This window comes from Phalacrocorax carbo, chromosome 21 (genome assembly GCF_963921805.1).
Source record: "Phalacrocorax carbo chromosome 21, bPhaCar2.1, whole genome shotgun sequence".
NCBI lineage: Eukaryota > Metazoa > Chordata > Aves > Suliformes > Phalacrocoracidae > Phalacrocorax > Phalacrocorax carbo.
Window position 1 is genome coordinate 4,359,064 of NC_087533.1, and position 25,524 is coordinate 4,384,587.

General features: G+C 41.8%; 1 protein-coding gene across 1 annotated transcript in view; it reads right to left on the minus strand.

Annotated features, from left to right (window-relative positions):
* GRAMD1B (GRAM domain containing 1B) overlaps nucleotides 1-20,330 on the minus strand; it is a 103,596-nt gene extending 83,266 nt beyond the window's left edge. Inside the window, exons 1-2 of the mRNA XM_064470931.1 lie at nucleotides 19,954-20,330; nucleotides 7,324-7,401 (exon numbers count right to left, since the gene is read on the minus strand). Coding sequence (XP_064327001.1) covers nucleotides 7,324-7,401; nucleotides 19,954-20,315 — 440 coding nt within the window. The 5' untranslated portion in view covers nucleotides 20,316-20,330. The remainder of the gene's footprint in view (nucleotides 1-7,323; nucleotides 7,402-19,953) is intronic.
* Between the last annotated feature and the right edge of the window lie 5,194 nt (nucleotides 20,331-25,524).

Consider the following 25,524-nt stretch of genomic DNA (forward strand, 5'->3'; position numbering starts at 1 on the left):
ATTGGAAGGACAGTTATAGCCCCTAGATGTGTCCCAGGCCACACCCCAGCTCAAAAAGGCATCCCCATCCAAAGGGATGTGTTCTACACCTTGGGAAACTCTGGCCTAGAGATTGAAAGTAAAAGTCCACAAGACAGGTTCTGTAACAGTCGCCTCCTGCATCACTGCATAAACCTGGCCACACTCTAACAGAACTAAGCAACAGGGTCCCCAGAAAAACCTTCACTTCTTTGTATCAAACCCACTAGCTCAAGCTCTGAGAGGTTGAAATCAGTTCAGTTCTGACACTTTCTTAAGGCTAAATTTATAGCAGGATTGAAGTTTTAGTGCTGCAACAGAAACCCACAATGGCCTTGCCTTTCTTTGGTGCACAGCTGGACCATTTTCAGACAACCTCAGGAGGCTCTGAAACAGGCTTAATGCCAACACTTTCCATCTCAAAATGCATTCCCTCCCTACATTTGGTACCAAACGGAAAGAGGTGCAAGCAGAACAAACCTAAATTAGTCTTCTGGACAACCAGCCTTACTCTCAACAACCAATTGGCATCTCGCAGCAATGACTACTTGAAAAAATACCTAGGTAGAACATGCGAGCAGGAAAACAAAACGGGAAGTGTGAGATATTCTGCACCACAGCCACTGCCCACTGCAGTACTTGTTGGTAGAGGTGAGTTAGCAAAACCTGGCTACTTCTATGCAGGTTAGTTAGACCAGGAAACCCTGTCCAAGGAGCACAGGAAAATGTATCTTTGATCAGCTCACACCAAGCTATAAAAACCAGCATTATCTTCAGCATCCTGTTGGTAGCCTCACTCCCTCAGACTTGCTGTTAGCACCACAGGGAAGGCTCCGAGGCACAGTGAACACTTTGTTGCAAGGTGAAACCATGCAAACAGCTCAGCAGCTGGCAGCATACTGCACAAAAAAGTCTGCTGACAAGAGGCTTACATACAGAACTGGAGACCTATGAAAGGGGATGGTTAATTATAATGCATCCCAGCCTCCTACCCCCTTCTCTGCCACTTTTCCACATGCCTCAGTATAGCTGCCATAATATTCTGAGAATCAGAGTGCTCCCAAAGGATACAGAGCTGATAGGGTGACCATTACTTAATGTCTGCAAGTGAGGCACAGTTACACAACTGAAGCTTCAGCTTTTTGGAACAGGAAGGAAGGGTAAAGAGTCTGCCCAGTGTCTCAGATACGGAAAAAGGAGGACATTAAAAACGCCTCTTCACCTCCTACTCATGTTCCTGATCATCACGAGCTAGTGACGCAGCCATGTGAGGTCTGTCAGACCTCCTCTGCATTCAGTGATATGAAGGCACATTGGGATTTATCTAATCTTAACTAACACTAGCCCAGCAGAGAGAGAAGTGATCAGAAAACAGAGAAACAATATCCAAGTCCTGATTTGCCCTTCTGCTTCACCTAGCGTAAGACTATGGCTTTTCTTGTGAAGTTACATTACTGATCTGTATGTCGGTTCTCACACTGCAAGCTCTGTCTCGGAAGTAACTGTTTTTAGAAGTGAAATAGACAAGTATCATTTTGCCATGACAGCTTGGAACAGAGGGTCAAGTTTTAAGATTTTTTTAGTGATGGTGGATTCACAGAATCTATTTTACTTACTGTCTGCACAAAAATTATCCATGTTATCAATGAAACTGCCTCATGACTGGCAATCACGTAATGACCAGAGGCATGATATTTGACTACATGACTATAGATAGCATGAAATTACCCTGCTCTCAAGTTTGCTCTGAAGTCTTCAAAGCTCCAGGCTCCCACGCACTGAACAACCAAGTACAGGAAAGGGCACAAGGAAACCAATTAATCCTGCAGGGTCTCACCTTTGACTCTGGCCCCAGTAAGACAAATGCAGGAGAGATCTGTCCTTCCATACCCAGATTCATGGAAGAAGGAACGATAGGAACTATTCACTTTGCTTCAAGTCAAAGCGCTCTCAATTCAGTTGTCTTAAGATTAAAGGAGAACAAGAATGGAAAAGATTGCAAGCGGAGCACAATTTTGATTAATCAAATCCAACACTGAGTTTCCACGAAGAGAACAGCCTTACCTCCACTGACAGCAGAACACAGGCATACTCTGCGATTAACAACAGCCCATCTTCAAAAGAAAAAACAACGTTGGCATATGAGAAACAGAAAGCAGGTGGTATTTCCATTCACAGTACCCCTGCTGACAATCGCCAATCTGGCAATCCATGCGGAAGAGAGCTGGTCTTAAACTGCTCTCTTGTCTTGCACAGCAGAGAATCAATGCTGGGGCTCAGGAAGCAGCAGCAACCACAAGGCAAGAGGGGGAAAAGGATACCAGCTCTGAATCTAAATATTAACCATCTTTCCTATGTGACAAAGATGACTTGTGCTGTTCTGGTTAAACTTGCTATTTAATATTAAGTCCAACTAACTTGGAGTTTGGAGCTAGATCCAAATCCAAACTCACCCTACAGTTACTGCAAGAGTATCAGGGTTCTGGTCTGGGACCCTCTGAGAGCTCATTAGTCTCCAAGTCTTCTCCACACCAAGGTCTTTAGCACCACTTTTAAAAACCTTCCTAAAGATGATGCATCAGGCATCCATCCATGATAGATAAAAGCTACTCAGGGATTTGACTAGTATTACGACCCTTCCTACCAAGGACTCACAATGAAGGCATCCCTTAGAGCAAACACTGTTGGAAAAAACAGTGAACTAGTCTCCCCAGATTTTACACTCATACTAGAAACCAGCAACTAGATTCTACTTAATCATCACCTTTAAAACATCATCCACTCCCCTTTACTACAGCAAGATTTTCTCCTTAATAATGCAGGAGGCCTGCACCATGCTGCGTGGGTTGGCATAGCTCAAGCGACAGAGTTACTGCCCTCCGTTCCTTGCAGAATCATCACATCCAGACATGCAAATGAGGGTCCCTGGGCTCTGTCAGCCCCTACCCTCCCCTTTCAAGAACAGACCCAGCATGCATGGCCACATTTTGATCTCAGTTCTCACCTATCTTCAGCTGCCCCAAGTAACAGAAAACACCTTCCACTCTCCCTCAAGCTGCAGAGGTAGCAGTCTTTGCTGTGCCTCTGCTTGCAGGCGAACAGGGGCACACTACGTTAGCACCAACTTTATTGTATCAAGGGGAAAAGGACACAGGCTAGGAAGATGCAGCATAAGCAAGCCTTGGGTACATAAATAAAATATGGAATTTATCCTGACCTCTTACTCCCCAAGGATATAATTTTGATATGTTTTCAAAGTTTGACCTCTTTTCTGATCTTCACACAACTTCCTGGGAATCCAAGCAGTGGGCAGAATTTCTTAAACTTGTCTGTCTTAAGCTGTTCCCTAATCTCTTTGCAAGCTCTTCTGTGACTTTTGATCCTTTATTTGAAAAACCCTTATTAGCTTACGCAAAGGAAAAACAAGCCCTGCAGCTAGCAGAATAAGGAGCTACGTAAGCTGCAGCCAAGTGTAGGGCACATCAGTCAAATTGAGATATCTTAAAACTAACTGCTCTTCCCCATTTCCTCCATTTTGATATGATCTCTAATGTAAATCAAAATTATTTACATTTAATTTTCAATGTAAATCATTTTTATATGATCTCTCTGTAAACTACCACTCACTTTTCCATTTCCCTGTAGGCTATTACTTTCCATCCTTGTACTCAGTCTGAGGGGGAGACAAACCATTGAAGATAAGAGAGCATGCAAAGTCCAAGTCTAAGGACTGATTTTTCTCTCTGGTTCATCCGTAGATTAACTTTTACTCTTAATTAAAACATTGTCTGCATCCTAAGCCAGATGGGTGCCTCAGGGTCATGGCAAAGAATAAGTCCTTGGATCAAGCAAAAGCAGGCTCATGAACTTGGAGTTAATCTAGATGAAAGCTCAAGGTAATTCATACATAACCTTGTCTCATTACAGTGATTACAAGTCTGCTGCGTGCACACATCTCACCCAAGTCTCCAGCTGCCTCCATCCCAACCTTGCACACCCTTCGAATTACTTTAAGTCACACTGCTATTGCAAGCACAATTATTTGGACACTCAGTAACTCAGCTCTGCCTGTCTTTGTACTTATACAGTTGTGCGGTTTCAGCATCTGAGCAACTCAGACTTAATTCACCGCCTGTATTTTCCTCTGAGGCAATAAAGGAATTCTCCTTATTTCATAAAGAGCAACATGAAACAACTCACCCAGACAATCAGAGAGCAAAGAACTGAGCCCTTTCATACAAAACCTGACTCTTTCTAGCCTGTCCCACTAACTTCTCCCTTCCGTGGCTCTAAAAATACCCATAAAGCACATAGTTACCCCCAAGACAAAACAAAGTCTGTATAGGCTCCCTCTCAGCCTAAGCCAAGCATGATAGACACATGACAACTTACAGGACTTTGCAGAAGGAATGTTTTCTCCTCAGAGAAGATACACACAGATGGCAGACCTGCTTCACTGCTGTGCTGCAGGATGCCTTTTCAGGGAATGGTTCTGGACCATGGCATTACTTCACAGTGCACGAGCCAACAGCAGTGCTCACACCTCAAGAAAAAGACTTGCTAGAGAGCAACAAGTTCACCTGCCAGCAGCAGGACAAAGTTCTCAGTCTTCTCTGAAAAGACTTGAGGGTTGGAGCACGGTGCTTGGAAATCCATCGCCAAGAGTTAACTCCACTAGCAATGTGCCCTGGTACCACCTTTTACAGTAAGAGCAGGCAGCCATTTAAGATCTTGGCTATGCCTAGTCCAGATTTCAGCCATCCTCAGCTATATATTCCTCTCCTTTTTTTATCCCAGAGTCAACTTGGGAACTCTGCATCCCTTTATTTTTGGCTGGGGTAGCTTCTTTCAGCAGTTTCCCAGATGTACTGAAGTTGGTGCAGATCCCCACTTGCTCTCTGCTCTAATCTTCCAAGTGCAGCACAGGCTCCTTCTGCCTGTGATATCAGAGGCAGCATGCCAAGAGAAGGTGCACCTCTCAGTACATACCACATGGTTTCTTGCTCTCCCCTCTTCTGCCCTACTCTGCACAGCTTTTGTCACAACTCACAGGACTGCTGCAACCCTGAGAGGTTGAGGTTTTGGTTGGGTTCTTTTTAAGTGCTGCTGTACAATAGTCAATAGATCGAGTGAACAGAACTGCCTGTAGGTCTTTGTAACAGACACAGAAAGCTCTAAACCTGTGGGTGGACAACCTTTTGTTAGTGGTAAAAAATAATAGAAGAGCAGCAAGAAAGACCCTCCTCATTCAATTTTCAAGAGTCTAGCAGATTCAAGATGCCTCAAACAACCTTCAACTTTCCTAAAAGGAATAGTAAATTCCAAGGTATCAAAGGTTTTGTCAGCCTTCCGAGAAATTAATGTCCAGCTTCTCACCTTATATGAAACTCAAAAATGAGTTATTTTTTGGTTAAGTCTCATGAGCATGAGCCACCAGTATCCAAAGGATGACTCTACCTGTGGAGCCTGACATGATTACATTGGCAAATGAGGGGAAAAAAAGCAAAGTGGCAAAGGCAATTTACTAGCCCTCATCTGTATCATTTTAGGATCAGTATCCTCCCTGAAAACAAAGGTACTTGTAATTAAACATAGGTAGCAGGAATACTGCAGGTCCCAAATAAGACAGGTCAGGAAGCTCAACATCACCCTGGCTCTGCATGAATAGGTCTGTGATCTGATTGCGCTGCACTTAAAACATGTCCCTTCTGGCCAGAAATATTCTGAGCACCAGTCTAAAGGCTCCAGTTTAGCCTACGTCTGAAACAGGCAGCACTTCCAAATGATCCCTTTCTTGCTATGCCCAGAAATCCCCCTTCTGAGTATTAATGAAGCCGAACCCTGTTTAACCTATGAAAACCCAGATCAAATGTTGTAACAGCATGCATTACACAAAGGAAGCCCAGGTATGACCTAAGTACCCATCTGCTTTGCTGTCAGATTCTTTGTTTCCTGGTTGCAAACACTGCTCCCCGCTAGTCAATTATGCCAGGCTCCACAGCACCAGAGAGACTAATAATTGAAGTGAAACATATGGAGGAAAAGGTTAGCTACAACTACCAAGTGCTAATTCTGAGCCAAACTCTGTTGGGATATTAATTAGCTCTTCAGGGTCAGAATGTTCTCTCAAGTGAGTCAATTCCTCAGATGCCTACTCAGCTGCTACTCAGTTCTTGCTCAATCCATTGGCCTTTGACACCATAGTAGGGAATCTCAGTTAAGTAAGCATTTGCCTGACCACACAGTTAGTAAGAAAGACCTCTGGCCTCAGAGACAGCTTATGCAGAACTGAGTAACAGACCTGAAACAACACTTTTCTGAGGGGCCATGCCTGGATACAAGTGTGCAGAGTGGAAGACGCCACATTCAGATGCTTCTTGTAAATCACTGCACAGCAGCGCAAAGGAAGCAGTTCCCAGACCTCAGCATATGCCCTCCTGCACACTCACTAAAACCCAGCCACAAGGTCAGCTAAGTAAAATGCCACATAACTCCGCCGTGCAACACAGTTACAAAATAATGGGAATTTGAGAAACCAAAGGCTGGATGTAATGCTGGACCCAAGGATGTCAGTAGGGAAACAGGCCTGCAGGTGCTGGCCCAGGCTAAAAAGGTGGTAGTAGCTCAGGGCTCATAGTTCACACACAAGAGAGGAAAGTGAAGCAGATTCAGGGTCACAAGAACTGCAAGATACAGCAAAACTCTTAACCACATGGCTCTGAGCAAAGCAACAATAATAAATCATGCATAAAAATAAGCATTCATTTTTCAACAGCTTTTGTGTCAACGCTGCAGTTTGAACCAGACATTAATCAACCCAAAGTACAAGAAACTTAAGTTTCTTCTAGAACTTCATAGCAGTTCTAGAAGCTGCTACATGAGCTCTAGATACCCCAGGACTGCCACAACACATCAGAAGTGAAACACAACAGCGAAGCTAACTATTGTCTTCGCTGAGGACAAGAACCACATGAAATTTCATTTGTGTGTTTTTAGGGTCAGAACTGCTCATGCTCAATACACAGCGAGTTTGATGAAGCTGTCTACACCAGCTACAGTTTCAGGGAATGAGCCTCAAAGGAAAATGCAGGCTATTTCAGGAGCTGGATGCATTTATCCCTCAAGTTCTACTTTTAAGTTCATGAAAAATGCATCTTTTTAGACATTGATAAGACCAATGTAAATCACACTTGTTAAACAAGTCTGAGCAACACAGGAAAAATACGGACCTCAACCAGTCCAGCCCACGTAAACTCACAGAGTGGTTTCCAGGCATTCCCGCAATTCAGCCGTGAGCAGACGTACCTGTCGTCACGCATATGAGGGCTCAAGAACCGGGACGAGTCATCATCATGGCTGCTTTGCTGGCTGCTCTGCTGACTGCTGCAGTACAAGACAGGAAAATAGAAGCAATTAGGCAGATGTGTATAATTCCCTATGAAACACCCTGGTTTAAAGCCAGAAAAAGAAAAACGCAAGGTTCATACTTCACATTTGGGGGTGCAAAGAGAAAACAACTGAAGACAGTAAATTCCTATCTGATTTACAATAGACATGACTGATTTGAAGCCTCAACCTGACTTCATGACACTCCCCTAAGAACTTTCCAAAATACAGCTTTGACCTTGCGCATTGCCTATACATAGTGTTTCATCAGGCCAACCCAGAACACTTGTACACAGCTTAACACTTAAATACCGAACTGCTGCATGTTCATATACTCCCCATTTCTAGGCAGCAGGACAAAACAGCAGCTAAAATGAACTCTTACTAAGGACAGTGGCCAACACTTTCTGGTGGAGAGTTGCATGCCGAGCCCACAAGATGTCACTCTCCTTCTTCAAATGGGTGTTGTGGTGATTTTTTTTTTCACCCCCTGCACATCTATTGTACGGAGTTAACCTTATTCCCTTCTAGCAGCCTCCACCTGCTCCAGGGACTCATTAGGGTTCCTGCTTCTCATTTCTATAGCTACGTTTCTTTGCAAGAGATTTCCCTCTGAGCAGTAGATAGATCTGATTCTGCCTTCAGGTAACAGACTGCAGTGCTAAGAGCAGATGTTCCTGGGCTAGCTTTAATCTACTTTGCCTGGGTACCACTGGCTGTGGAGTCATGGCAACACAGCTTTAGCACAAACTACACAGACCCACCTGGGACACTGGGTAACTTGCCTGAACACACAAGGCTGCACTAAAATGCTGTGGCTTCACTGTTGGTAGGACCCAAACTATTCCAATAAAACTAGTTCAGGTATAGATAGGCATGCTTGCGACCACAGCTTCTGTACACAGATCTGCACATAACATTGCCCAAAGGCACAGAAATCCAAATATATCAAAAAGGACTAAATTGCATCTTTTCATTCTAAAATGCAATAATTCTCATGCAGTAACACCTGTTCTGGGGGGAAAACATAGTACCAAAACACTGCAATAGGATTTTTCCATGAAGTCTACTTGTTTGGTTTGGGTTTTTTTACCCAGCCTTGAATTTAACCACTCTAAGGAGGATCTTATCTCTTGGAAGGAAACACTTGCTTCTGCTTGGCAAGAAGCATTCTCTAATTTCTCTTTGATTTCAGCAACACTCTTCCTCCCTCTTTGAGTTAATTTCTCAGAAAAGAAGAAAACGTGAACAGAATTTTTTTTCCCCTTAGCTAAATGTATGCTGTGCTACCATAAAGAAATTACAGCTATTCTTACCTACACCAAATCATGCTGTGAGCATATCAATCCTTTTTGCTTTTTTATTCTTAATAAAAGAAAAAAGAGGGAAGAAGTGGAGGGACTTTCTCTTCCCCCATGAGATTAGAGTTTTTGCCAGTGAGGTCTGCAGTTTCCTCTGAAAAAAAGCCAGTCTTATTTAATATTTTCAACAACCACCTTGACTGTGACCAACTTCTCTGAAGTCTTCAAGGACTCCATGAACATGACCTTTCTGAAAAAGGCAATAGCTGTCTTGGGGACCCACTTAGCAGTGGAGAGACATCACGCACACCTGGCACTGCCCACTTTTTCTGCCTGTTCAAAGCAACAGGCAGAAAAAACTGTTCTTTACTGTTAAGGTAGGAAGGAGAGCAGGCTTAAACTTTCAGAACAAAATAATTTGCGATCAGTATTTATAAAATCCTTAAGTAATAAGGAAGTTAGCCTTTAAGGTTGAACATACAAAACCACAAGATGCATGCAGTATTTATGACTTTCAGCTACAGATTTAAAGTACGTGCAGTGCGTGGAAGTTGTAGGCATGTCATGTGGGCACAATCCCACAGAGAATACTTCACTTGTTTCCCAATTGCACAGTATATAGTTTTACTGTGAGAGCCAAGACAGGTAAACATTTTTGCAAAAGCCTCTCAGCAAGGGGACAGATTTAATTTTCAGCTCCCACACCCACATACTTAATCATTCTTATTTTCTTAAATGTCTCACTGTAGAAAGGAAAATCAGACAATAAGAAGTCTGTATTGGCTTTAAACTATAAATCAACAGCCAGGCAAGAAAAATATATCCCAAAAAGCAATGAAACATCATTCCTGTACTTCTGAGCTTAACTATGTCCCAGTGAACTGGATTGAAAAAAGTGCAAAAGGAATCACACTTCCCCTCCTGTTTCAAAGGAATTATCACCCTTTTGATATGAGAAAGCACAGTAGGGACTGTTTCTATAACTACTTGTTTCTTCATAAAAACACTCGCACAAAACTTCACCGTTTTAATTCAGATCAAGGAGATAAAACTTACCAAAAGAGAATTCCCAATATATCACAGCCCAACAACAGCACCTACAATGCTGGGATTCCCACGTGAAAGTTTACCTTTGGACAGTTATACAAGATGAACCTTAGACCTTTTTGCACTCACCCACCCGTCATTAAATTTCTCATTCTTAAAGTCTTCCAAGTCAGAGTATAAAGTTTAATGGCATCCAGATACTGCAACACATCACCTTACCCCCTTCACTAGTGAACACAATATTACAAGCAATGAAACAAACTCAGACCGGGGAGAGAAATTAGTTTTTACCTACCTATTTGACAGTATTCAACATGAGCCATGTTTCACTACAAGAGTGTTGCATGGAAGCTTTGCAAAAGTTTGAGCTCTTCAAAGTAAATAATTGTGACATTCTGAATGTTAGACAGTGCAGCTGTGAAATTCCCTAAAATGTACAGTGCAGCTGAAATGTAGAGCCTATTGTTTTATTATGCTTTTCAGTCTATTTTAAGTTGACCTGCTTTTAAGATGACCATGTTCCTTTGAGATGGCATAACAACCAATTACTATTGTTACACTGGGGAAAATATAAGGGAGAGAAGAAAGCTATGATTTGTACTGTAAAGTAATTTTGGGGAAGCTTTTTAGATATAGTCGTGTCAGTTTTGTATCTACAGAGAAGACCAAAAGCTGGTTAAAAATATCAGGAAATCAGCAAAACAAGATTATCTCATTCCAAAGCTCAGTAATGTTAAACTGATTTGGACATGGCTTACATCTTTGGGTACACAAGCCCAGTGGGTCCTTTCTTTTATAATTTCAGGGACACTAAGCATTACTTTAGGTTCAGAACTTTTGATTCTTCCTCAATTCTCATGCAAGTATTCATACTCATAACATTACTTACTACTTTAGAAACTGATGAAGAGTTTTAAATACAGATTAACTATGCCTTTTAACGATTAAACCTTTGAAGAGTCTGCTTCCACCGCTCCTCCATCTCACCGCTCCCAATTTACCCAGGTAGCTCAAGTACAAAAGAAACATTTTTCTACTGACAAAAACAGGTGTTCTGGTCACACACACACCACTTTTTTTGAGTCTGGAGATAAAAAAATCAATTTTGCACTATTTGCAAAATAGTGCATATCATTGCAAAACTATTTGTAGACTGAAGAAAAGTAAGAGTTTTGCAGTGGAAGCAGCTCTATGTTGTTCCAATAACAGCATATCTTCAGAGGTGTATAAAGGAAAACAGATCCTCAAACATCTTCAAAATTGAATTTGTATTCAATGTTCTATTTCTTATTTTCTTAATATCAGCTTAGTTGCCTGTTCATCTTTCCATCACATCACTGTAGTAACCCAGCCACTACTGTTCTACAGAACTACGTTCATGAGAACACTTGTTCTGTTACCTTTCTTTTCTACCATCTGTAATTTGTTAGAAGTCTAAGTTGTTTGACTTCATGACCCATGAACATCCACATATATTTAATGTGTGACTGTCTCATGCATGTAGAAAAGAACAATCTTTTCCAAATCTTGTGAAAAGCAAACATGAACAGTCTGCAGGTACATGGTCTTGGGAAACTGAGCTACAAGCTAGATATTGTACTATTCTTATCATTCACCTTTTTATTTTAATATCTCATTTTATTTTGATATTTCAGACTCTGAATAAGGCAGAGCCAAGATATCTTATAATTTCATGCACGAATAAGCTTTTAAAGGTAAGCAGGTCTTCTACTAGAAGATATTTCTCCAGATGTCAAAGTTCAGACACACAGGTCAATGTTTGCACACTAGGAGCTGTCTGGGACTCCTATACCCTCCAGATGTGGGTGATAAGCCCACCATACTTTTACATTTGCAGATAAATTTGGCAGATTTTTATTCAGAAGAAATTTTTTCAACAGTAATGGATGAACAGGTCTAGCAAAGAAATGGCTGTATCCTGGAAGATAGAATTAGTTAATGAGTTTGAAGAATTATTAATAAGAATCTGTGCCCTTCAGAATGCTATTGTTATCCACAGGTATTAGCAAAATTTTCAGGTCTGAACCCAGATGAATATTCTTCTATTCATTTTGCTTAATTAACCCTTGTATTCATAAGGCTTAGGGTTCAGTATATAGCATTTCAAAAAGGAGTATAATAGACAATTGACAACCGGGTATACGTACATTATTGAACTGCTTTCAGCAAGTGTGGCAACAGTTTTTGGAACTAAAAGCTACTATTGATGAAATCTTACAATACATTAATATTTTTATGAACACAGATTTGGGAACTAAAAGGTATGCAGGTTATAATCAACAACATTGAACTTGCATCAAGGTTTCTGCGTAAATTTACAAAGCTTTTTGGCTATTTGAGCAACTAAAGGGGTTTTTTCATCCTCACAGCTGCAAGCAAAGACTCAGTTCTACCTGTCATTAAATATATCACAAAATTATTAGGATGTCTGAAGAACTGCCACCAGAAAAAGTTTAGCAGTACCAATATCTGGTGTGAGTTATGGTTACCTCTGAGCTGACAAAGAAATTAAATACATCATGCCTTGTAACTGGTATTTTTATATTGTCAAAATCCATATTTTTTAGCCAAAACTCCCAAGTCTAAAAGTTTTACAATAAAAATGATATGTTTTAGGCAGTAAATCCCATGATGTGCCAGTAGTCTTTGAAACCTCTTCTGGTAAGTGTTCTTGCCCATCTTCCCTTGGCAACATAAACACAGGATAATAAAACTAGACTGAACTTTGAGCCTCAGGTGTGTCAGAAAAGGTCCCACCAAGTGTTTTCCCACAGGAGGCTTTAGGAGCTTGTTGAAGACAAAACAATTTTATCTTTCCAATTTCATCCTCCTGCTCTGCTCATCATTCCCAGAATGTAGCCCCTCTCCTATTTCTCACAAAACAGCAGAAGTAGACTTCCCAGTCCCAGCTGCCTAACAGTACCTCATTGTCCTTGGCAAATTAAATTTCTGTCATCAAAAGCAACGTGTTACTATGGTTGCGTGGATACGTAAATGACTGTGCCATTGCAAATGTCAAGGAACTGTCAGGTGGGGGGGGAAGGATAAAAAAGGATAAGGAACATGAATTGGAAAAATCACTGTCTTAAGTTCCAAGGGATAAGTGTCCCTCATCCAGAAGGGCTGTCCTTTGATAGACCCAAAGCTTTCAGTCTGTGAATTAAGAGCCAAAGCACCTTCAGTGATACAGCTTTCCCACAGGTGCTGCAAGTTCCCACCCCCAGCATACAAGTGTAAAATTATCAGAGGAAACATCCTTAACACTGAAGGCAGCAAGATAACATCAGGCTTTAATAAAGAAGTTAAACAAGATTCACATTCAGCAAACTGTAGCTGCCGAACTGATACCAAACCCTATGGGAGGCAGGTACCACGTTTCTAAGGATCACTGTACCCCTTCTGTTTACCTAACCCTGCCCCATCTAAGGGCTGACTCTGAAGGAGTTTCTTCAAAGAAATAGGTGGCACGCACCCTCTTTCTGTGCACATTTCACTGGAGTTGAAGTGGGGATACACAAAGGCAAAAGGAAACTTTGTACCCAAGCTCATGCACCGAATCAGTGCAACAAGTGGAAGGCAGAGCTGAAAGGTGAAATTTCAAATGCCTTTTCTGACCTTAAGAGCATGCATTACCTGCAGCGTAACATATTGCCAGCATTCCCGACAACTAAAGGGGCACTTCCTACTCCAAACCTTCATATCTTTTTATTAACTCAATTTCACAGATGGGGGTATAAAGCAATGTTTACAGTCTAAACCCACTAGTAATAGTGAAAAAAAGATAAGGGAGAATCACAGATACCATATAGACCATGGTCATAATTAGTACTAATTGTATCCTTTGCAGTCACCTTCAGAGTGGAGAGCCAGAGTCTGCATCTGTAGTAGAGTCATCATCTCTCCTTGCTGGAAAGGGTTACACGGGGCATGATGGGCAAGTTTTCTCCTCTCACAGCATTCATTTCACCAATGAAAACAACATCAACCTTTGCAGCTGTCAAAGCAAGCCCTTTCATCAACATTATATTCAACAATGAACAACAGACATCTTGAATTTCAAAACACAATCCAGTGGAAAACAACTGTGGTAATGAACATGATGATTAATTGTTAAATACCATTGACAGGCACAGTGCTGCGTAAGACAAAATTCAGATGGTCCAATGTTAAATATTTGCTGACTAGATAAGATCAACAGCAGTTAAGATGCAGGCTGTTTGTAAATTAGGCAATTTTGATACTCTTGTGTGACTGGTCATCCTAAACCACACAAACACTGAAAGGCAAATATTTAAAAGGAAAACAACAGACTACTACACAAAGGCAGTAAGATGCAGACAAAGAAAGAAAAAGAGCTGGTGAGATTCACAAGCAGTCACACACGTTATCATAAACAAATGACAAAAACCCGCAGTCACAGCAAACAGTACATCAGTACTTTGCAGAAGATATGCATGAATCAATTTAAAGAAAAAATGGCTTCACTGGAAGCACAAATTAGGTCTCATTTGAACTTAGGTTCAAAAAGGAAAGAGATTACATTAGTAGGCAAGTTGCTACTAAGCTATCATTCATGCACTCTCACATTTCAGATTAAAAGAGATAGCACATGAACAGAAGTTCATGCTTATGGACTTCCCAAAGCTACAAAAATCAGAGAAGATGGGCTGCTCACTACAGAGGTCTGTGTGAAAAAAATAAAAACTTACCCATTTTCGCTTGGATAATGCAAAAGAGTACGGTTACCAGCTAAATATCCAATTATATATTCAAGTCCCAAATTCTATTCATAGAATATTCACAGACTCACATTGCTTCAATTGTCTCCAGAAGTCAATATTTTAAATAGAGTTTAACACATTAACAAGGAGAGACACTTTCCAAAAACTTGGGACAGTATTAGAATGTGTAACAATCATTTCTGCCAACACCTCTCTACACTTCACAACACACTACATCTGACATTTGTCCTCCCAAAAACCTCATAAACTCCAGCTACAAGCAGAACATGAAAAAAAATGCAACTGGTTTGCCTCTTCCATTATGAAATCCCTACAGAGCTATCAGTCTCTCAACACAAATGAGATTTCAACAAGAATTTCATCAGTAGTCAAAAAAGCGAAAATGCACTGGCAATCCCAGTATGCACACATCTACTACTGCCTGCTGTATTTCTAATAAAGGAGAAGCCCCACTTCCTCTCCTCTGACCTTAAACTGAAACATGGAAGTTCATGAAATCCAGAGGAACCAAGAACTGCAAAATTTACAGCATTACTCATTTTGTAGCTTCTTGGAATTGTATGGCATGAGGAGAACAAAACCTTAGTCCACCAAGCCTTTCTAGTCCTCTCTTTAATCACGAGCAGCACAGGGCTTTAATGGTTTTCTCTTCATCAAGTACTTTTTCCAAGGTTAGTAAATACCGCCACTAATATTATCTAAAGAAAGTAGTCTTCTTGGATTACATTTCCATAATGTGAGATGTTCTATAGCCTTTACTCTTGTACGTTTTGGGGTTTTATTTTGCATATTTAGCAGTTACTTAGGGGAGAAAAATCACATCACTCACAGGCTTTCACAAGAGATTTTTCCTCTAGAAAACAATATTTTTCTAGATGTGGAAGAAGGAAAAAGTGAGTGAATAATTTATTCCCAAAAGCATTCAGAATTAATTCCAATTTTGTTAAGGAAAGCAAAAGCATTACAAAATACTTGAAATTAAGGATCCATTTATTTTTACAAGGAAATTCAAAATATCTAACACACTTTTTTGTAAACAATATTTGTAGTACAAGTTTCAACAAATCAGCAGTTCACTTAACTGATGTACCCCACTAGGGTGGCCAAGAGACTTGAAAAGTGAGCTTAAAGGAAAAAAATTTCCCTCTTTCTCTCACAGAACACAAACAGTAGCAGCCACAGAGCACATTGCTGAACAGTGCTAAAGAGTGTCCTAACATGTCATTTGATTCTTACTATCAGATAAACCACAAAGATTTCATCTGTAAAACCTCTATGGTTGTGTGTCTAGCAGCTCAAGAAACCTCAGTACATACCTTCTTTTTAAGCAAGACAAGACAAAATGCTTCCAATAATATACTCCATTTGTAACATCTTATGTTAGAGGCATTTTAGGACATAAGCAAGTCTTTCCCTTTAGCTGAACCTGACATTTAGGACTTCAGTGTCAGTTTCCAGCAGAAGACCAAACTGAGTACATTCATCTCAGAAATGTCAAGAGCTACAGCACAATGTGCTCCCCACTGATCCAACAAAATCAACGAGTTTCACATTCTTTGGAGCACCAACATTTTGCATGGCATTATTAACTAGCCTGGATGCTGTGACTGACCAACAAATTTGTCTTTTAGACAATAGAAGACAAACGAGGTGATCTTGGAGAGCTCAAGGGAAAGGGAGCTCTGGGAAGGGACTGCAGGTATCAGGACACAACTGCTCTTGCAGAAGGTCCTTGAAGCTAAAACAGTACAGAACAACAAGTAAAAGATGAATCAAACCTTTCACCGTCCTTGGCATTCTGGCTTATTTCTTCCCTCCAGTACAATCTTTGCCCAGCATGAATACCTCACAGGAAACTGTTCGAGAACGGAAGATTTACCATACCTCAACCATTATGTATGTAGTCTTGTTGAGCATTCACACAGGAGCTTAAGACAAGCAATGATAGTACAGAGCCCGCCTATTGACTCTCAGCTTCCACCAGCGGAAGTGTGGAAGTACAGGATCTCATTGCAATACTGATCTTGGGCCAAAAGGAGAACAGTCCTTTAAGCCCAAGGGCTCTACCTTCTCAGCAGGTCTTGCCTTAAATATCAAGAATCACATGCAGCTCCAGATACTATTAGCAAGGGTGGCTTTAAGAAGAAATAATAAATTAAAGCGGATGCCTCACTGACATGGGGACGTGAGTGTAAGTTCATTACACACATAGCAAAATGCTGACAGATTGCACCTACCAGCCTGTGAGGAAAGAAACATCATCATGCCTTAATAAAAGATTTGTGCACTTGTGTGCAGATTTCATCCTTTATAAAGCTGTATACAGGTAAATAACGTCTATTATTACCTGAGTAGCAAATGATGGTTGAGGAGTATAGGTAAGAAGCTGTCTGCATCCCTTATAAAATTCATCCTATTTATCATCTGTATAGGCCCCCCAGAGCATGAAACTTGTGGTTTGGATCGTCATGCTTTTGTACAAGGATAAGTTACAGGAAAACTCCTACCCCCAAGAAATGCCTTCTTCCTGCTCTTTCACCTGGAACAAAACTGCATCATAGGCAAGCAAGGCTCTTACATGCCACCTCTGCTGTTTAATGAAAAGAAACAGCCTCTGTTCTGCTCTCGCTATCAGCCACCTAACATCTTTTAGAAAACCAGCAGGTAAACAAACCTTAAAATTATCCAGGCTGTTAAAAACTAACCAATGGTCTAGAACATTTTGTAGGCTGGAGTTTCTGGATGAAAAAGCAGCCAGCCTTCACGAGACCTGGAGCAGTTAGAGACAGCATTTTGAGTCCTAAAAGCATTTGTTTATTCACTTGGATGCTTACTGTGTGCTAATGGTCACAGAGCTATCGCTCTTGCTCAGGGGCATGTGAGCAACACACGCATCACTGGAATAAATCAGCTGGTGCACAGTTTGCTCTCAACTACCAGCCTTCCTGGGAAAACCCTACCATATGAACAGGCAGACATCTGGCCACATAACAGGGTAAAGGTTACCAGACTCCAAAATTCAAACTGCTTGACAATTTACCTAGAAAGAAGGAATGACTGGAAGCAAACTGCATTCATTTCTCTGGTGGGAACTGCATGCTGATGGCTGCCCACTTTCCCAGGTGGAATTTGGGAACCTTAGTACTTAATAGTGTATCCGAGCTCCTAGCACATGTGTGGCACACCAATCACATTGGGAATCCCATTAGTGTTGTTACAGTTAACCAGCTGGATAGTTCCAGCATCGTAACTGTAGCTCAACCCCAAGACAGGGCTTGGTGATAAAACTGCTGGATGAAATGCTTCAGCCTTTACTCCAGTACCATAGTCCCTGTTGCCCTTAAGTGAATAGTACAGTAAATGTCATTACTAGCATCTGTTACAAACAGCAACATCATAACAGCAGCAAGAAAGAACCAGTGGTCTAGATAACTAAGTCTGAAGTAGGGGAAGGTAGGCAGGCAGTATCTGCTTTACAGAAAGCCAGCTTCCCACCCTACTATTTTAGAACAGGGTTTCACATGCAATAGCCTCAGGACACACTAATGTTTACCCCACGATGCCAACTTCCCACAGATTCTGCTTTCTCTGTGTTGTTTCCACACCTGCTCAGTTTTGAAAGCCCAGTGATGATCTTTGCATTCTGCAGTCCCACATGCTCATCACTAAGTGACGAGCAAACCCATTTTCCTGTCCCCAATTTGGACTAGAAAGGGGAAAGTTCCATTTGAAAACATCATGTTTCCCATTGCAGAAGGGACAGATTTGGAACCTGCTACATATGAAGAAAGGAGGTACCATGCTGGCTTTGCTATGCTAATGCCACCTAATCCATCAACCACTTTAGCTTTTTTGCAGTCACTGCTTTAAAAACAGCCAGGGTTAAGGCAGCAATGTCTTAATGATGAATAAGCAGAAAGCTGTCAGCATAGACACTGACATATCAAATGTGCCTGAACTCAATTTTATGCATTCACACCAAAAGTGTGTGAATATGTTTAGGACAGGCCAAGACAATCAGTAAGTCCAAATCAAATCCTTCAGCTGAAAAGCCATCTTCTGTTGAACTTCAGACCTGAACTTCGTGATTCTGACATTTCAGCATATGCCCCATGCATTACCCTTCCCATTCTCTGTGCTATAACTGAATCACTGCTTATATCGACCCAAAGTGGAAAAATAATATTTCTCAACCAAGATATGTTTTTCAATGTTAGCTTTTTAAAAGAGGTTTTATCAAATCCTTGATGACATGCATTTATTGATGAAAATTCCCCAAAACTTAATAAAATGACAGACTGACCTTGCTAAAGAGACCTTATGCAAGGAGAGTTACCACATAGCTCTCTGGATATTAGGAGAAGAAAAGGCTCTGTCCTATAAACACTCAAGCAACACAGCAGTGAGTCACCCTAGTATGTTGGGTGCAGAAACAGTAAGAGACAAGTTTCTTCTTTTAATGGAAGTGCGGTACATACTTTCAGGCATAAACCCACACATAGGCTGCACGGGAGTTGCAAAGCAACAAAAGCAAAATTGGCCCACACTAAGGTAGTATAAGGATTTATACTGCGCTAATGTCTCAGAGAAGCCTTTAAGGTGTCTTGTATATTTTAGGCCTTCAGGAAGGGTAGATCATTCCCCTCTACAGAGTGAGCCATACTGCATGTTGTAGACTTTGATTGCACCTGCAGAGGGTTACAAAAGGTACAGCTTTTTCTTGATATGGCCACACAACATCTTGGACATCTTAATTTTCCTGTGTTGGCAAGCTCTTGGAGGTCTTTATGAATTATTTGTCCCCTTTGAAGCCAAAGGGCTGATTGACTTTCAAGTCTGGAAAGCAGCCAAGAACTGAACCCAAGACATCTTGACAAGCAGACCCACCTACTAGCCACAAGGCTACTTTGTTCTTGTCCTCACATCCTCCCAATGTCAGCAACTGAACAGAGGGTTTCAGATAATGTCTCAGCAGTAAGAACGAACATCACCAAAAAACACTGACAAGTTTGGCTTGGCATCACCACTCCCTGCCCAGGCAATCCCAGCAGAGGGTCACCTCCTCTCTCTAGGGTCTCTTGAGGACACCTTAATGAAGTTAAGTCTCATCACCTATTCTTTCAGGACAGTCTCCCTCACTCAGAAGCAAGTTCTTTTCACTGGCTTTTTTACCTGTAGAAGGTATGCCAAGGACCATGAAGAGGGACAGATCCTAACACTGCTGCTTCTAACATGCCTACTGCTTGCACATAAGGATTGGGCCATTTGGTCTGGCATCAGCAAGTCCAACCATCTATGTTACCCATTCCAGCCAGCAGGTGAGGACAAAGTCCCAGGGGGAAGCACACCAAGATTTCTAATGGAAAAACAGACACTACCCATCTACTGCGGACAAGCTCTTCTTAGAAGCAGGGAAGCGAAAGCAGCCAAAAACATACCTGCTCTCACTGTATTCCTTCTTCTCTCTCACACGCAGCCACTTCCGAAGGAGGAAGCGCTTGCGCCGCGGGGAGGCACTGGGTGTGGAGCAGTTGGACCACGGAGTGTCCTCATCACTGGAGGGAGTGATTTCAATGGATGGGAGCTGCAGGTATTCCTTGCTGGAGGAAGGAGAGTCCTGATACCTGCTGGCCTCCAGGCTCTGCTCCTGCACATTCTTCATCCGCCTCATCTTGAAGCGCTTCCTGCGCAGGGTTGGGGTGGACGAACTGGACCAGGCACGGCCACTCTCCACCACCTGCTGCTCGGGGACTTGCAGTGCTGGGAGCTGCAGGGTTTCTGTCATATTGGCAGCTGGCATCAGATGCACTTTCTCTTTCTGCTCCCACCCCCAGGCACACTAGCTCTGATCTCTGTGTAAACCACACCACAAAACCACAACTTGCCTTTCTCCTCCCTCACCCAGTCCAGTACTGCCCTCCTCTCAAGAAGGAAACCTCATGTTCTGCAGGTGCTTTCATTTACCAAACAGCAGGGTGGGGAGGGGGATGTTCAGGAGACAGACATGCCACAAGGGAAGCCAGTTTCAAGTTTCTTTTCTATTTCTCCTCTCTACAAAACAAGGTCCCTCCCCTGCCTGATCTCTCTCAAAGCAGTAGGTTTAGCACGAGACAAGGGTTGCCAGCAACAGCTTGGCTCACTTTTGGCTTCCCCCTCTCACCCAGCCCCCCCTCGCCCTTTTGCCTTCTGTCCTCTTTGCCTAATGTTGGTTCAGGAAATAAAGTGTCCTGAGGCTGTGCTAGGAAACTCAGCTGTGGTCTTCTCAAGAGACGAAGAAAGTATGGAGTGGAGCGGCGTGGAGCTGTGAGGAGGTCAGAAAGAGAAACAAAGAGAGGGAGGGAAGCAACAATACTAGATAAAATCGGGAGAAAGTAGGAGGAGCAGCATGTTCTTTTTCTGTAGCCGGTAAGACATACGCAGGCAGCTGTTGCAAGCATAACTGCACTCTTAATCCCAAGAGACAGGGTTTATATTACCAAATACGCTGCTGCTACAAATCAACCAGATGAAAAAAAGGTAAGAAGGGATAAAAGCCTGCTGCCGAAGCCAATTGGACAGGCTTTCCCCTTGTCCCACCTTCCTGCTCAGACAGCCCACCCCGCAGAGGGAGGGTGCAAGCAAACTTGGGCTTTCAGCCTTCTTTCACAACTGGGGGTGGTTTTGTCCCCATTGACTGCTCACAGAGGAGGAGAGGGATTGGGGAATATCTAAAAAGGCAGTAGCAGCAGGTGGCACCAGAACTGGGAGGCTGGTTGTTTTTTAGCTCAGATTCATGAGTGAGAGCTGATAAAAGAGTTCTTGGAGGGCAATGCTGCTTCCAAAATGACAGTGGGTGATGGACAGTCTTAGGTCCAGGTACCAAAGACACCACATAAAGACAATTAGACATGCAGAACAGATTTCAGACCAGGAGAAAGACACATACTACATGGAAGATTCCCAAGCATTGAGTACACTAAGGAAGCTCTACCAAGGGTCAAACACTGGGAGGAATAGCAGCCTCAGAACAAGCCTTACAGAATTCTGGAAGTGAAAACCAAATCAGGGGAAACAATGTGACTGATTTTCCATCAAGATCCCCTGAGTTTCACTTAATGCACCTGAAAGCAGCTGTATTTTCAGGTGCAAACACGACATCAGAACTTCAATTCTCTAAGGGAGTGATTAGAATTCAGCTGTGTGAATTTCAAGTGCAGAGTCAGGAAAAAAATCTAAATCAACCTGACACAGCTTTAGTTTTCATTGTTCAACAGCCTGAACCTTTAAAAATATTAGTTTCAGGTTAGAAAATATTTGTCAGTGCAAATCAAAATAGTCTTGCATGGATTGCCTCAGTTTTGTTTGAAAGTGACCTTCAAACACTTTGAACATCAAAACCTGCCATCTAGGACACAAATAATTAAACATGTCAAAAAAGGAAGATTTATAACAGCAGGAACAAGGGAAAGGAAACAAAATTTCAGTAATATGTTTCTGGGTTTGGTTGGGTGTTTTTTGAATACTCAATTGCTATATTCCACTTCGTTGTACTGCCCTTTTTGCTCTGCTCATCCTCTAAGTTTCTGAAGCTCCTGTCACCTTGGTGTCTATGCATCAGGTGCACATACACACAACCAGGATGCCGTCTACAAACACCCACTTAAATGAAAAAGTAAACCAGTTTTTTCAAGTCCAAGAAACAAAAATCTACAGATTAGACAAAACACCAATATTCCACATTTGAAGACTCGCATGAGTTGCTGTACATCATCCTCTGCCTCTCAAGGTCTGATACCTTTTGTTCCTCCTCTGCAATATGGAGAAACCTGAGTACTTCAGCCACCCGCTGCCACGATTTCTATCATGCCACCACACATTCAGAAGCCACCTGTACACAATATTGCTGGCTACCTGTTAGCACAGAAAATGAACCTTCGTCTTCTTCCTATAGCATCGGGGAATCAAAATTCCACAACACCACTCGTAAATTTTAACCAAGAGTGAATATGCGCAACTTTGGGGGAAAGGATTAAGAACCCTTTGGAGGCTGTCTAAAAGACATTTTGCTTCATGTATTATTGAGCTTTACCTCCTGTCAAATATTTTATTAACTACTTAAGAGTCTCATTTAATTGCAGAAATAAGAAGGGTCAAAGTTTGAAGTTCTGTATGCTTTCTTTAGTAATAAATTGCACAGCAGACATTGCAAACCCTCAAAATCCCCACATATGTTATCTAATTAATCAACAAGAGACTCATACTACATTGCTCTTGGCAATAGCAGCCTTTCGTAATCCGTTTCTTTGTCAAGGAAGAGCTGGCCTTTTTACCAGTCTGATTTTTGTCGCCATAACCATGCCAGTATTATTTCTTCTTCACCCTCAGCTTTACTGAAAACTGGTGGAATTCACTTCAGTAAGACAGGGGAGCTTCCTCCCACCCCCTTCACATGCAAAACTGAAAATAATCCCCTCAGGCTGTGCCATGAGGATCCTTCCACTTAGGACAGGGTACACATACACGGGGACTATCCCTTTAATTCCAAGTACTTCACTGATTCATAAGCAACACTTATTTGCACTCCAACATTCTCAGCACATTTTTATTTTGGAGAGAGGATGCTGACCACCTGTCTGATGCTTTCAGGAAAAAAAAAGAAGCTATGTAACAGGAGAGACAGCTCAAACACCTGACCCACAAAGTCAAAAATACCAACCATGATCAAGCACTATTTCTGTACAAATCATAACATCACCGTTCAATTGCTTCCATGAAAGCCTGTGTGTTGCTAGATCCTTGTTTAGTGACTACTCCTGTACTTTAATGATCCATCTAATGATAGATTCATTAGAGCAGCAAATAGTTATCAATGCTTCATGTTGATCAACAATCTCTGCCTTTCTCCCACTCAAACATTCTGGGTTTTCTAGTGTCCTCAGAAGAGGACTTATGAATTAAGCAAAGAAGAAAGAAAAATAATCTGAAAAACTAAAAATCCCTTCCCTGAATGAATAACATTAACATGTGACCAGATTCTCTGGCAGTCCTTTCCATAATAGCTTTCCCATGCATTTAAGGGGCAGTACAGTGTCATCCTGGTTGGTGAATACAGAGTAGGATCTAGCCCTGAGAGTACACTGTAAGAAAACAATTAACGCCTGTTATTTTTAAATACAGGTAATATATACAACTCATTCAAAAGACCAGCAAGGTCACTCAGATGCACAATATCTGGCAACAGCAGCTCTGTCAGGTCAGTCAGGGAGATGACTCCACTTACAGACTTGGAAAAACTCAAGGCATATCTTACCAAAACTTCCCTTTTCCTACAGTTCAATGGGATGTTTAACAACTTGTCCTTTCTTTGCACACAGTTGGAAGTGGCAGCTTCTGCATGAGAAGCCTGCCATGCCTACAGCAACAGAGTAACCCCTGCTAGATCAAAACTCTGATTTTTCCATCTCCAAAATTTGCATGTCTCTCCTGTTTAAACTCTGGAGTAGTTTTGTGAGTTTAAATGGAAAACTAAACTATTGATCTGCATTTACTTTTGCACTGCAACAGTTTTCTGCAAGAACAGTCATGGTATCGTTGGAACTGGAACACTTCCTTACACTAGGACTTTGGCCATCCTTTGGTCTTTGCATATTAAATTAGAGTGAGGCCTGTTACAATTTGACATATGACAACTTGTGAATACATGGAAGCAGCATATATTGGCTAACCATTCTTGCTTTACTTCACTGCCCTACAGATCTGCCCCTTTAAATCAAGCACTACCAAGTAGCAGTTGCTATCATTTGAACATACACAGTCAATTTTATTTTAGATATGTGATACTGGATACCTGCATGTGTTGTTCTCTGAAACCCAAGGACTATGTTACAAGACAGATGACAAATTTCACAGGCTGCAGGGTGAGAAATACCAGCTACAGGCTGATACCTCAGTGTATTACAAAGCAAGATGGAGGCAGTCCTGTGGCCCATTTTCTTCCCTGGTCAGTACAGAATTTACTCAGGACTTGCCACGGTCTCTTCCACAAGCAGCCCAGTTCTGAAAGCAGTCTTACACATTGTTTAATGACCTCAAATCCTGATTACCTGGGTTAAACACTGTCTCAGTACCTCTTCCCTCACCTCCCAAAAAACACGGTGTAAAGGAACATGAATGCATTTTTACCCCAAAGGACTCAGGATGTCCTTTCCATGCCACCTGACCAAAGAACAGAACAGTTCTCATTGTAGTTTGACCAAAAGTAATAGAAGTGTTTTCAATCAAGTCTCCAGTGAGTGAGAAATCAGCTTTTGGGTAAATTGCATAAACTGCACCAGCCTCTGCCATAAGACTAACTCATCTGTCATTTTGATCAATAATAATTGGCCTCCTAATTACAATACCATGTATACATACTTGTATTTGCAGTGCAAAGCACAGCCTACACGTGTGCTAAGTGCATTACAGAGTGTTACTTGATCCAGAAGCAGTAACTCTCAGCTCCTACCAAAAATCCCATCACTGTCAAACACAACAGCACAGGGAACAACACAGGACAGAAAGGGGTTGCAATAGGCTTAGCCACATCATACCCAACCTATCCTACCAGGACCAAACAGATTGTGGAATCGATGTATTAGATATCAGTTGCTGTCCATTTTGACAATACCTGAAGAGGCTGAGAAGAAGGCCAGTTCCAACAGGGCCATCTGCTCAGAGGTTAACCTGTATCTGTTTGTGCCTTCCCTTCCAAAAGAACTCATTCTCATGTCAGCAATAACCGTTAAAGATCTCAATATGTGAATTCTTGCTAAGAGTACAACGCATAACTAGGCATTTAAATTTTGGCCTCATACACAATAGCAAACCACAGATTCTTCAGGTATCATCCCAAAATCCAGAACTTGTCAAACATGATTCAAATAGCATAGCACGTTACTTTTTTTTCAGCGTTAGGGAAATACTTTCACAGATAATTTCTTCAGGTAGCACTCTTCCTCCAAATTAAAGGGGACAGCAGAGCCAAAGATGGC